Source organism: Chaetodon auriga, chromosome 21 (assembly GCF_051107435.1).
Source record: "Chaetodon auriga isolate fChaAug3 chromosome 21, fChaAug3.hap1, whole genome shotgun sequence".
Taxonomy (NCBI): Eukaryota; Metazoa; Chordata; class Actinopteri; order Chaetodontiformes; family Chaetodontidae; genus Chaetodon; species Chaetodon auriga.
This window is the reverse complement of record NC_135094.1, coordinates 7,251,684-7,264,424: the sequence shown is the minus strand read 5'-3', so window position 1 is coordinate 7,264,424 and position 12,741 is coordinate 7,251,684. Positions and strand designations below refer to the sequence as shown.

At 43.0% G+C, this 12,741-nt stretch overlaps 2 protein-coding genes across 3 annotated transcripts in view; both read left to right on the top strand.

Annotated features, from left to right (window-relative positions):
- Nucleotides 1-2,144, top strand: part of malrd1 (MAM and LDL receptor class A domain containing 1) — a 49,655-nt gene extending 47,511 nt beyond the window's left edge. Inside the window, exon 33 of the mRNA XM_076761672.1 lies at nt 27-2,144. Coding sequence (XP_076617787.1) covers nt 27-140 — 114 coding nt within the window. The 3' untranslated portion in view covers nt 141-2,144. The remainder of the gene's footprint in view (nt 1-26) is intronic.
- Nucleotides 2,145-8,762: 6,618 nt separating this feature from the next.
- plxdc2b (plexin domain containing 2b) overlaps nt 8,763-12,741 on the top strand; it is an 80,267-nt gene continuing 76,288 nt past the window's right edge. For both annotated transcript variants that reach the window (XR_013079393.1, XM_076761697.1), the window contains exon 1: nt 8,763-9,476. Coding sequence is in view for 1 of the 2 variants with exons in the window: in XM_076761697.1 (XP_076617812.1) it covers nt 9,383-9,476 (94 nt within the window). In the remaining variant the exon portion in view is untranslated. The remainder of the gene's footprint in view (nt 9,477-12,741) is intronic.

Here is a 12,741-nt window from a genome sequence, read left to right as displayed (position 1 = left end):
TCTTTCTGTGTTTTCGTCCTCGGCAGGGTTCGACCTGGAAAGATGCCAAGCTGTCCTTCGCTAACCCGTTGTACAATTACCCCCCTGATGCTAACAGCGCTGACTGCAAAACTCTGAAGCATAAAAACAATGGACCTTAGGTATTGACACTGCAGTAGATCTGGGTCAAACAGTGTGTGCACATCCTTGATGAGTTTGTCTTGACCCGCTGAGGTGCAGAGCAGGGGGCAAAGAGTGGAAAAAAGCTATTTTACAAGTATTTCAGTGTCAGCTCTGACACATTGCTTTTACTGTTCTGACTGACAACTAAATTATTCATTAATCAAATGAATGATGAGACACCCGCCACCCATCTGGCACTCAGTGTGAAAATATAAGCTAAAAGGGCTGCAAGGGAGCCCATGATTGTTGAGCCAATTGTGTCCATATTCTGTAAATACCAATAAATTTAGTTTAAAAAATACTTAAAGAGGTGAACAGAGATGGAGATTCTTCTGAGGCATCTCTGCTCTCTGAAACTTAAACTTCTTCGGGGTGTTAGATGCCTCTGCATCCTCAAGTGTTTCCAGTCTTTATGCTAAGCTAAGCTAAGCTAACCAGCTAACTGTATTTTCCAAAATGTCAAACCACTCCTTTAATAGTCAAAGATATTGGGGAGACAGTCAAACTAAACATTTTCAGATAGACTTTAAAAAAAGGCTGAATGTCAAAACCCAACAGTACATGCATCAAAATGGCCATGAGAACAAATTAAAACAAATTTTGTCCATTTTGTGCACCTAATACAGCCTTTTCATCAGTTTATCAATAGTGTTCCGGTACTCTAACTTGCAGAAATGGTCCTGGGTGCCTTGTGCCTTGTGCATGGTGATTAAAGGTTTTCTTTAGTGCTGGCAAAAGCAGAAAACATTCAGTTCATTGAGCTGAAAGGCTCCACTGAACATGCAGAGTCTCAAAACGGAGTCCCGACTTCATTAGTGATCCTTTCTAATCCTCACAAGTGCAAATAAAATAGTTTGCCCTGTTTTATTTACAAATTAAAATCCCTTACAAGTCTTTGTCCTGCAGCTGCTTTGGGTGTGGTGTGAACTTAGTCTAACTCTCTGTATCAACCAGCGCACAGATGCGCACAGATGGGACCATAAACAGCACAGTTAAACCAGTCTGTTATGAATTTCACAGTCATGGCTCTCCTCAGCTGTGAATCATCACACATGGCAGCATAAATAACGCTCTGATTTGACGGTCAACACGGTGATTTACAAGATCAGGACATGTTCTGTACAGTAAGATTTGCTGGAGATTCATGTAGGAACCCTCCTCTCGGGCTCAGTAAGTACTGACTATGTTTCAGATTAAAATTCATTAAAGGATTTGTTCACCATGTTGGGAAATATATTTGAGTTATAGTTTAACATGAAGCTATACAACCAGCCGCTGGCTAGTTTAACTTAAAAACTGGGAACAGCCTCTGTCCGAAATAAATAATAAATAAGCCTTCCAGCACCTCTAAAGCCCTAACTTTATATTTACCCTGCAGACACAAGTGGCATCGATCATGTCATGTAACTTTTGGCAGAAAGCGAAACGATTCCTTTAAAATCACGTTAGGCAGCACAGTTAGAGTGTATGCAATCTTCTGCTGTTGGTCCTGATCACATTTTTCAGATATTATGCAAACTCTTGCGCTGCAGTATTGTGAAACTGAAACTCACTGGGAAAAGGAAGAAAGCTCACATTGATGCTTTGTCAATACACACATGAACTGAAGTTTGATGAAACCAATAAAAAGTTAATGTGATTAGCATCTTCTTGCCTTCATATTTCAGTATTTATAGAGTGGTACGAACCCAGAATTCAGTTATTCTCAGGAGATGTTTTGACATGTCATTGGAGTGAAAGCACATGTGTAAATAATAAAGTAAATGATGGCTGAATTCCATTTAGCCACCGCGGAATTAGAGTCGTGATATTGTTCAATCAAGCTTACTGGGACACTTCAAATGAGCGTGTATGTGTTCAATATTATTTTTTCTAAATGAAAATAGCTCAACATACATAGGGGCGAAAAAAACATGTTTTTTTTTTTAAAGTACTTTTTCTTTCTTTGGCCCTTTTCCCTATTTGTACTCATGGCTTTTAGAGTTAAAGCAGCGATGAACCGATGTCGTGTCCATCCCATTTATAATAAATGTCAGGTAAATCTGTTGGCTTGTGTGAGTGCTCTGAGAGCCTGCACTTAGTCAAAAACACATCAAAACACACTCCCATTCCTTCATATTGGTTCAAGTTCAAGTTATGAATCTTTAATTTTTAGACTGCTTGAACACAATCTCCAGTGTCATTACTGTTTAGTCTTGTTCTCCATCACTTCAGAGTCTTTGCTGAGTCTGTAGGTGGATTCTGGGTCGGAGATTTATCAGAGGGCCAAAGGATCAATTTCAGCCTTTGAGCTGCTCCACTGTTTTATTGTTTGTGCCCTCGCCTTATATTGGCTCACTGCCTTTTCCTCTGACTCACCGTTCTGCCCTGCAAAGCCAAAAAGCAACTCAATATTTGGTCAGAACTGAGTTTAAGCTGGAATCTGACTTTCTGTTTTACCGTATGAAAAATTATTAGGCCATAAAAATGTATGATTTCCATGAAAACAGCATGTAAGAGAGTGACAGACCGACCGCTGGAAAGTCACATTAAAGCAGGAGAAATAGCTCTGTGGACAGATAGCCATGGCTAGCTTTAGCTAGCCTAAGCTAAAACCACATTTACTTGGCGATTTTTCCAACTGTAATTGAAAAATATCAATATTCATAAACCAACTGGTCCTTAAGTTTGTTTTCAGACATTATGAGGCAGTTGCTTGCTGTAATTCAATCATGTTTGAAAAAAGAAATCAGCTAATCTTTTGCTAACGGTTACTAGCAGAGTAGCAGTAATGGTCAGCTTTGGACCCTTTCATGCAGTTTGGTGTTGTGAAACTACATTTAAATCCCACGTTAAATGTAGTTAAAATTGATTTCTTTGTAGTGTAAAGATTAGTAATAAACAAACAGAATTTAATATCTCAAAGATATTTGTAACGTGAACTGAGAGGCACAGAAAATGGGAGAGATCATGCAAAATGCTAACTGGGGAGATAGCAATAGTTAGCCTCAGCTCAAGCTAAAGCTAAATTTACTTACTGATTTTTCTCAAACTGCGTAGTGAGTCACATAGTGAATGTAGCGAGTCAATTTTAATTTACCATGATGGGAAAACATTGTTATTCCACACAAGCTAAATCCAAGCACAAAAACCAAGCTAAACTCTTAAAACACTAACTAGCTTAGCAGAGTAGCAGGAAGTGCCAGCTCAGGCTTTGACATGCCAGCATACATTTTGTAGATTTTATGTTTTTACATTTTACATTTATGTGTCATTGATTTGAATATAATGTAAATGTTAATGGTGGACAGACAAACAGCAAAACTGAGATACGTTTAATCCCTCACTGCTACCTGCTCCCTGCCATTGAAAAGCAGTATTGAATAAACATTTCAGAAGACATTCTGATCTGTCTTCCTATTTGTGTTCTTGTTTTAGTTTTGTCATCGTTAGCAGTATTAACAACCACAAAGCCAACAGTCCTGTAGAAGGACAACTCTCTGTGAATCACCAAAAACCCCCAGCTCAGCCTTTTCACAGCCTCTACATCAATGTTTGTTTGTGTCAACCCGGTGACATTTGACCTAACAAACCTCCAATCAATGGCCGACACAAAAACCTTTTCCACTAACGTGCCACCACACACATACACAAACAATGCCACCTTCCACTTGCCTTGCCTAGCTTGCACACACTCACATGACAGCCTGCTGAGAATGTGCAGCTCTCAATGTTTTTTGTCCTGGGCGAACCTTTTTCTGGTAGCTTCGTTATTCGTGCTGTTGAATAGCGCGCTGGAGAGCTGCTACGCGCCACCAGCCTTTGTCTTTGTGTTGTCGGTAAAGCAACGTTAGTCAGCTTTTCTCACCGGAGCCATTGTTGTCACAGTTTTGTTAGTCACAGAGCAGAGTCCATCAGAAGGTCACCGCTTTGTTTGTGTACCACTCGGCTCCGAGAGGTGCCTGTAATGGAATCGCTCCTGAAGAGCGTTGACAGCCTTTAAGGACTCCCCCTGTCAAAATAACAGTTGACTATTGCTTCATTTACATAACTACTCAGCTGAGTCCTCTCCTGTCCCGGGCTGTCAACCTGCTATCACAGCATTCAGCTCAATTTTCTCTCCTCCTGCAGCCGGGCACTGGGGTTACCCAACCAGCCCAGTCAGGTCAAGGTGAAATGTACCCGCTTTCCTTGTAATGATAGCTAAGAATTGGTTCTCTCATCCTCTCTGGCTGAGTGCAGAGGAAAATGTCTGTTTCTTCTCTCTCTGTTCAGTGACAGTGGATGGCGACCAGCCCAGGGGGGCCGTCCTCTGACCGTTCTTCAGAAAAACACCCCAGGTCTCGGCCTCTGTTGAGGCTGAGTAGAGAAGACACCACTGAGCTGCTTCTGGTTGGATCTCGTGTGGATTTTGGGCTGTAAAACTATTTTATCTACATCTTAACTGCCTCCTGTGTTGTACAGTAAAGGTTCATTGTGACTTGAAGCTAATTGTGAAGGGTATTTTATGCGCCTTGTAGAACCAATTAGACCCTGTTCTTGCTGTAAATATTGACCTGTCCCACGCTCTGCCGCGTTCCCTCATTGTGCAGTGAGGCTTAAGTTTCTAAATACAAGACAGTTGTGCCATCAAACATGCTGAATTAATGAGATTCTTTATTGTTTGCTTCATGAGATGCACAAATGGGGTTGTAGAGACTGAGATAAACAGCCTCCGCAGCAGAGCTGTTTATTCTGCCATGGATTAGAAATACAGTAAATTACTCATTGGAGTGTGATCATTGCATGACCGCTGGTGAGAAAGCTTGTGCAGCATCATGTACATCAAGTTTATTCATGCACCAGGCAAGTTTGTCCTCCTGATTCATGCGATTATCATGCACATCCACAACCCATTCGCCAAAATAAATGTTTGCTTTGTACGTTTCTGCAAACCATGGATGTGTTGAAACTTTACATTGCTTCACATTCAACCTCCACCTTTCAGTTTACAGTTAATGTTGTGACAGCGCTGTGGTTAAGGTCTGGTTAGCTTTAGGCACAAAAATCCAGTTTTGTCATCACAAATGCATGTGGGAAAAAAAAACCTCATAAAAAAATACTCCAGCTGCCATGTGACCATCTTCCCCTCAGCTCCTGTACTTGTGGTTACCTATTGTAGAAACTTTGATAGGCTACATATGAAATGTACAAATTTAACATATCCGTGTTTTGCAGAAACAATGCCAACATTTATTCTGGCAACTGGGCTGACGTCCAACATTAATCTACCTTGAAGAAAGTCTGTCATTTGGTGCACCAAGCAAGTTAAGTTGTGGAAAACAGCTTCCACTCGAAGCTAAATGGTTGTGTGCGTTCAGGTCTTGTTAATATTACTGTGAGACAGAAAGGCTAATAATCGTCAGTGCTATAATGGAAAAACAGAAACAGAGCTGAGCTTGTTCTCCTCGGTGCTTTCAGCTCGCCACACCGCCCCCCTGTCCTCTGGTGATTAAGTGGCCAAGCATCATAAATGCTGCGGTGACGTGCTGCTCTGCAACTCAACAAGTGTGACCCAAATCTACACATGAGCACTCTCTGGAAAATGTACACTTGCCACCGCCCTCAGATCTAAACGCCTTGATGCTGCTGGAAGCCTCCCGCGTCATTTCATTAATTTCGTCACAGACTTTTTGATGCTCTTTAAGGTCGCCCGGGGGAGACGGAGTGCGGTGTGGTCTCCGGCCAAGCAAAAGTTCACGGCATCTGTGCCTGATCCTGCTTCACGTCACACAGGGAAGGAGTCAGAGAGGGTTTGTGAGTGAGGGAGAAAGAAAGGCTCAAAGGGAGTTTACAGTGAAAGAGGATGCTTTGAGGAAAATGGATAAAGCTTTTCACAGTGGTCATCTGAGGACTAGCCTGGCTTCTTTCTGCTGGAGTTGTGGAACAAGGTGATTAGAGCTGCAGACTGAATGGAGAGCTGCGGCCGCTGAGTCTCAACTCCTGTGATGATTATACTGCTTGGAGAGAGGGGAAAGGAAAGAAAAGAGGGTGGAGAAGTGCATGTGTGCGGATGGAGGAGAAAGGTCTGCTTTCCCAGACTCATGACAAAATCACATTTCATCCTGATCCTGGACAGATTGAGGATGTTTTGTGGTTCAAATTGCTGCACTGCTTTTGTCGACCACAATCTCCCTTTGCGAGGAAAACACATCACTGAGCAGCACATCTCTCTATCGCAGTGGGATTGTTTGCTGTATAGATGTTTGATATACATCCCTTTAGGTGTGTGTTGATCAAATCACGCTGAGGGTGAATCAGATTTATGTGAGGAAGTGGATTTGTCACTATCGCGGACAGGCGCTGTCAGCAGATATTTATTTGATCTTATGATCTTAACGTCACCCGCGGCTGTTTAAGAGGGAAGCGAAAGTCAAAACATCCTCTATTTCTCAAACCTGAGCGAAGAGTTTTCACATGTCCCTGACTGCCTCATCCTCAAGACTTGCTAAGTGGTAATTACAGGATCCTTATATTAACAATACGGTTCCTCATTTCAACAATAAGCCCACCAATATGTGATTTCCAAGATACCTGCAACTTCAAATAAATGATTTTTTTTGTTTGTATGTCCACAGATTTTGAAAACTTTTATTCTGTTTGGAGGATATTCAGCTCTAATTTTTGGTTCCCATAGTTTAGGATTTATGGGCAATGTAAACGGGAAGTATAATACTGCCATTGAGTCCATTAGTTTTTTTCTTTTTTGTTCATATTTCTTCACATTTTTGCACCATTAAAAGTATGCCGAATTGACTTTTAGGACTTTATGTTTGCAATGTAGCCATGGATATATGGACAACTATCACTGGAAAACTTGAATACTGAAGAAAGCCTAAAAATGTGATGATTCTCAGGCAAGTTCTGAAGTTAGGAGTGCCTCTCTTTTAATAGAATTTCTGAGCAGATTTATGGACATTTATTACGTTCTCTGCTTTGATTTAAAGCAAGTCATTAGGTGAAATATTAGAGACAGAGCATAGAGATAGATATTAATGTTAGATGTTAATCACATTATTAATCATTGAATGAATTTGTTTTGGTTATGCCCTCTCTGTCTTACATCATTTCTTTAAACAGCTGACTTGTGTTTGTGAAAGTTAAAAAAAAGAATAATAGACAAAACTCTAGTGCTCTTCCAGAGTAAAATCCAGGTTCTTGTACCATCACTGACACTTCTGGCACAAAGCAGCCACTGTATTCATTTTGTTTCAGAGACAAATCCCATCATGGCAGCTTCACCCACTTTGTTGGCAGTCGCCACTCTGTAAAGATAATGGGACAGATGACTTTCAGTGGCCTGTGAAGATAATCAAGGTAAAGACTAATTACTGACAAAGCTATGAAAGTAATTGCTATTTATTGATCTGTTTTCATTTTGGAGCCAGACTGTGAGAAAGGAGAATATTCGTGCCCTCTGGTTTGGATTTTGATGACTTTTATTACCTCTTTAACCACTAAAAATGTATGAAAACCCATTCAGCACAAAGCATATACTAGAAATGTTCAATATGCATGTACAGCAGCCAAGTGCATTACAAAAGTGGTGCTTTATGCAAGAGTTTCCTCTCCTGTTTAAGCTTTTCCATGACTTGTGGTGCAGCTCCTGAATTCCCACAGCGAGCGTCTTAATTGGAACAAGCATGTGGTCCAACTTATCCTTCCTGTGCAAAATGAGCATAAGAAAAGGTCTGGTGAGTCGTCCTGAGTGCAGAGGAGGCTGCCACGGGAAAAAAAGACGAAATGCTTCCTCACACGAGAGCTTTCAAGTTTTCTCTCTTGGATGTCTGCTGAGAAAACTGAAAACACAAAACAATGAAGGGAGAGAACGAGTGTTTGGTCAGACTTACCTGACTGACGGCACGACTGGAACAGATGACAAGTTGTTGTCATGTTGTAAAACATTGTTAAATATTCTCAGACTCTTATTATATTGGTGTTAGGAGCACATTTTCTGCAGCTCTACTCCTCACAAGTCCCAAATAACTGGATTTCTCTTACTGGGTTTTTAAGAGGTCAAACAAGGAGTCAGGCTTTTCTGGGATCCAACTGAGCCAAGTACCAGCATGTAGGATAACATTTCCTTGTCTATAAATGACTTTGAAGCAAACAAAATTAAAATATATTTGAAGGAAACAGTCACAACTTCACTCTACATATTTGGTTTTAACGAGTTCAAAACAGAATAGATGATTTTTTTTGCAAGTATTTTAGCAGTGTGGTCTGAAGAAAGCAGACAAAACAACACACTCATATATCATGACCTAATTTGCACCTGAAGAGGGCGCCCTCACAATCACCTGGCTGTGCAGCAAAGGTGAGATAGATAGATAGATAGATAGATAGATAGATAGATAGATAGATAGATAGATAGATCACAAAATAAAGAATTAGAGACAGAGGGACACTCAAAGATTTGGAATAAAACAGACTGAAATCCCGACAGAAGACTGCACTCAGAGCAAACCACACAGCCCACCCCTCTTGTATATCTTTTATTACAGCCTCCATCCTCAATCAAAACAAAGCCCTCTGGGGGTTTAGTCTTGGATGATCAGCATCTTTTGTCCGCTGGCAAACAGGAGGCCTACAGCTGCACCTCCTGTGGCTCCAAAAGCACCTCTGCTCTCTACATCTCTCCACATCACTCAGACGCTGCTTGTCAGACACGCTGCTGATAATACCCCAAGGCAAAAACCTCACTGTCCCCCCGGCAGTGCGTTTGTCTGCTCGGGTTCTGGTGCACACGGCGAGCATCGAACACAGGAAGAAGAACCATTGGCTCTGAGGAGTTGATGACGGAGGGAGCGCACTGTCTTCTCCAGGAGCGCATTAGCCCACTCACACACACACACTGCACCTCCGTCCTGTGGCATGAGACCAGTGTGCCGGACTGGCATGCACACTTAAGAGGAGAACTTTTTCTTTGTCTGCCGTCATTATTTTCTGCTTATTTTGGAGGTGGAGAGCCAGTAGGACGAGCGCGTTTTCTCTCCAGGAGCGCGCAGTGTGGCACACGCTGGAACAAAAACAGCTCAGTGCAGCGAGTGCAGCGCAGGCAGGTTTCCGTTTTAAAAGCAGCAGGAGAGGCAGGAGAGTGACGGAGTCCGCGGGGAAGCGGCGTCGGTGCATGAGAAACACGGAGACCCCTCTATAAAATACGACCGGGATACTGAGGAGAGATCAGCGGCGGAACTTGGATATGGCGGGTGTGAAGACGTTCGACCTTCTCGTTGGACTTGTTTTAGTTTTGCAGTGTGTGCGGAATGCCCAAGCCGAGACCACAGCCAGCAACGGTAAGAGGCAACACCTCAAGCTTTCACCAGACCTGCTCAGACTCAGTTGAGGTCCGTTTCTTAGTGCTGAAGGCAAATGTTTGTGCAGAACATGCAGGAGAAAATGATCAGTCCTGCTCACACAACTATCAGACACAGGTGGAGGATGGTCTGCTGTGCATGGGAATGACTTCGTTTCTGCTCAAATTGCATCCTTTGTTGTTGCATAAACCCCTTATTTATTATATTTAAATGAAAGCAGAGGTTCTGTGTGTGCAAAACAAAGAGAAGTCAGACACCCTGAAGGCTGTTTCATTATCTTATTTTTAGGAATAATCTGAGCAGAGGAGGCTGTCATGACCTACTAACTTCCCTTTTTTTCTGTCTAGATCAAAGCCGTTATTTTTATTCCAATTATAATATTTTCACAACTACTACAAGTTTGAGTTAATTGCCTTGCTTTTTTCCATCTTTGCTCATGCATCTCCCCCAGGCTGCACTGATTAATGCTGTGTAGTGTGCGTACAGTAATACAGTCAAATCATTCAGTCCAGGAGATGGAAATCACAAACTGCCTCTGGAACTTTCTCTTTTTGTGTCTTTTGGCTTATTCATGCATGAGATTTTCCCCTCTGTTCAGAGCCGGAACATCCTGTAACCCTCTGCAACTTTTAGCAGGTTTGAGATCAGTTACCACTGAATGGTGCAGGTGCTTCTCTCTGTAGAGAGTCCTGCAGAGGAAACGCTGGATACCTGCATGCTCTGTCCCTCTTGACATCCTGGAAGATGAGGACTCCAGTGTGAACAATATCCCTACTGTAAAGCCACAGCGTGTGCACCTCAACTCCACTAATCTCAAATCTAGTCCATCTCATATGCTGCAAACACACACACACACACACGCCCTCCAACAGGCGGTGGAATAAGTTCATGCCAGCGTTGGTTCTGTTCACACAGGCGAGCTCTTGTTTCCCAGGGCTTTCACTGCTGGCCGTGGATTTTCATCACATATCAGATAGTGGTTAGAGAAATGTTCGGCTGCTGACAGTCACTGTAAATTAAACCCGTGTGTGTGTGTGTGTGTGTGTGTGTGTGTGTGTGTGTGTGTGTGAGTGCAGACCACAGAGTTGCAGGAATGTATGGCTCTGTTTGGCAGGGAGAGATGCTATCAGCTGTGTGCGACCGGTCGCTGCACACACTTTTTAAGTTTCACACTAGTTTCAGTCTTACTCGTGAATTCAGTCAATCTACCGGGCTGCAGCTGCACTCTGCCTCTTTTGACGTGGGTGCTTTGGTCGAAAACAGCTTGTTTTCCTTGACATAACCTGGAAAACAATCAGAAGGAGCCTCCAGGACCCCAAACAAAATGTCTATCTCCCCTCTCATAGTGCCTCATCGCTTCATCTCCGGCTCAAGCTGGACACATTTAGTATGTAGGACAGTATTTTTAGACATCTGGGCGAGGTGCTTCCCTTGTCGCAGACTGACCTGACTGTAAGGAGCAGCCCCTGTCCCTCCTTTGATAAGCCTTTATTATTAGAGCGCAGGTGGACTCCTCCACTCTCTGGATGTCACCTGGAAAGATGTGATGCAGAAAAGCTTTCAGGCTCTTGGAAAGTGTCTCAGCAGCTCCAGCAGAGCCTGAGACCGTTTGAGGCATCCATTTCCCTCCTTGCATTTATTAGTTAGATGAGCTGTGGAGAACATCTGGGTGAAATTACACAACATCCTGTGAGCTCAGTGCATCGCCTTTTTTCTTTCTTTTTTTTTTTTTAATAAGCTTTCAGTCTGCGATGCTCATTCTGTGATACTCTCACCAGTGGCACACTCACAAAATCTGGGCTGATTTTGGGGTTAATCTGCACTCCGGTGCTTCTCCGAGTGGAAAAAGAGATGTTCCACTACAGTCTGGAGTGTGTCTGTGAAAGAGGGAGAGCGTGAGAGAGAAAGTCTTGCCTGGTGTAATGATGTGGTCTGATTTAAAAGCCTGCGCTGAGGGCTGTTAATGTGCTGAGATTGTGGTCGTGTGTGGAATTTCATTCGCTGTGGATGCACGCTCGGAGTTGTGTTTCTATGCAGGCGAGCGGAGGTTGATGGAGGGTTAACCCGCTCGCAGGCAGCGATGTGGACGTCTGCAGCTCCGACGCACCGCTCCTCATCCATCATACTGCCAGCAGCTGCCTCTGCAATCATACAAACACACACTCAGAGGCACATAGGAGTGTGAGCTGCAGAGAAACACACACAGACTGACCTTCATGACAAGGGATGGGTTCCAATAGCTGCTAGCATTTTGATCCAGTTCTAGGATACCTGGATTTGAAGCTGCATAGACAACAAATCCCTTATAGTGTATTATGCTCACAGTCTCTCTTTAGTTCCTCTTGTAGGAGCGCGTGCTAGCTCGTTTCCATTCACCTTTTTGTACACTCATAAAACATCTTGAAATGCTTTTAATTCCCCCAAACGTTGAGATATCGCAAACAAATTTTCAGACTTTGCTGAGATTGAAAAGTTGAAAAGGTGTATCGCAGGTACGTCATGACGAACGTAGTCCCAACTGGAAACGGTGGGCCAATGGCAGGCTTACACTGACAGACTGCTTCCTGTGAGTCAGACCGGGACGTGCATGAAGCATGTGACTCATGCTGCAGTCCATTGCAAGTCCATACCTCTGAGTTGATATTCCAGACTTCAGCCGAATGGAAATGGCTACTGTAAACTTGTTACAGCAACACATAACATAAACACCACACAAAGGAAAAACTGATGAAGAGGTACTTCTGCTAACTGACACTGCCGCCATATTGCCGTGACGTCAGGTGTGTTTATGTCGGCAAACTCAGCCTAGATGGCTCTTCGTTTCCGACATGGAATTCCGGCTCAAATGATTGTTCCACTGCACTTTTCCATGTCGCGGGTCCTTTTTTTCCGAGTTCAGAGTTCAATGGATTTCAGCATTAAGCCTCCACACTGCACTGAAAAACTGCAGCAGGCGAAAGCATCCGATCCGTGAGGAGCCACGGGGAAACTGTTGTCCACTTTGTTGTCCACCGTTTGAGGTTTCACCGGAGCTTTTTTAAATGCATCATCTGTTTGCGTTCTCTTCTTCTGCGACTTAATTTCACTAGACTGGAAAATTAGCGCCACCACCTGTTTACTTTGCTGCCTCCAATTCCTCAATATTCATTTAAGAGCACTGGATGGAAACGCGCATTAATTCCCGTTTTCTTTTGAAGGCGTTCTGGAAATATCGTTAATATTTGCACAAAATTTGGATGGAAAG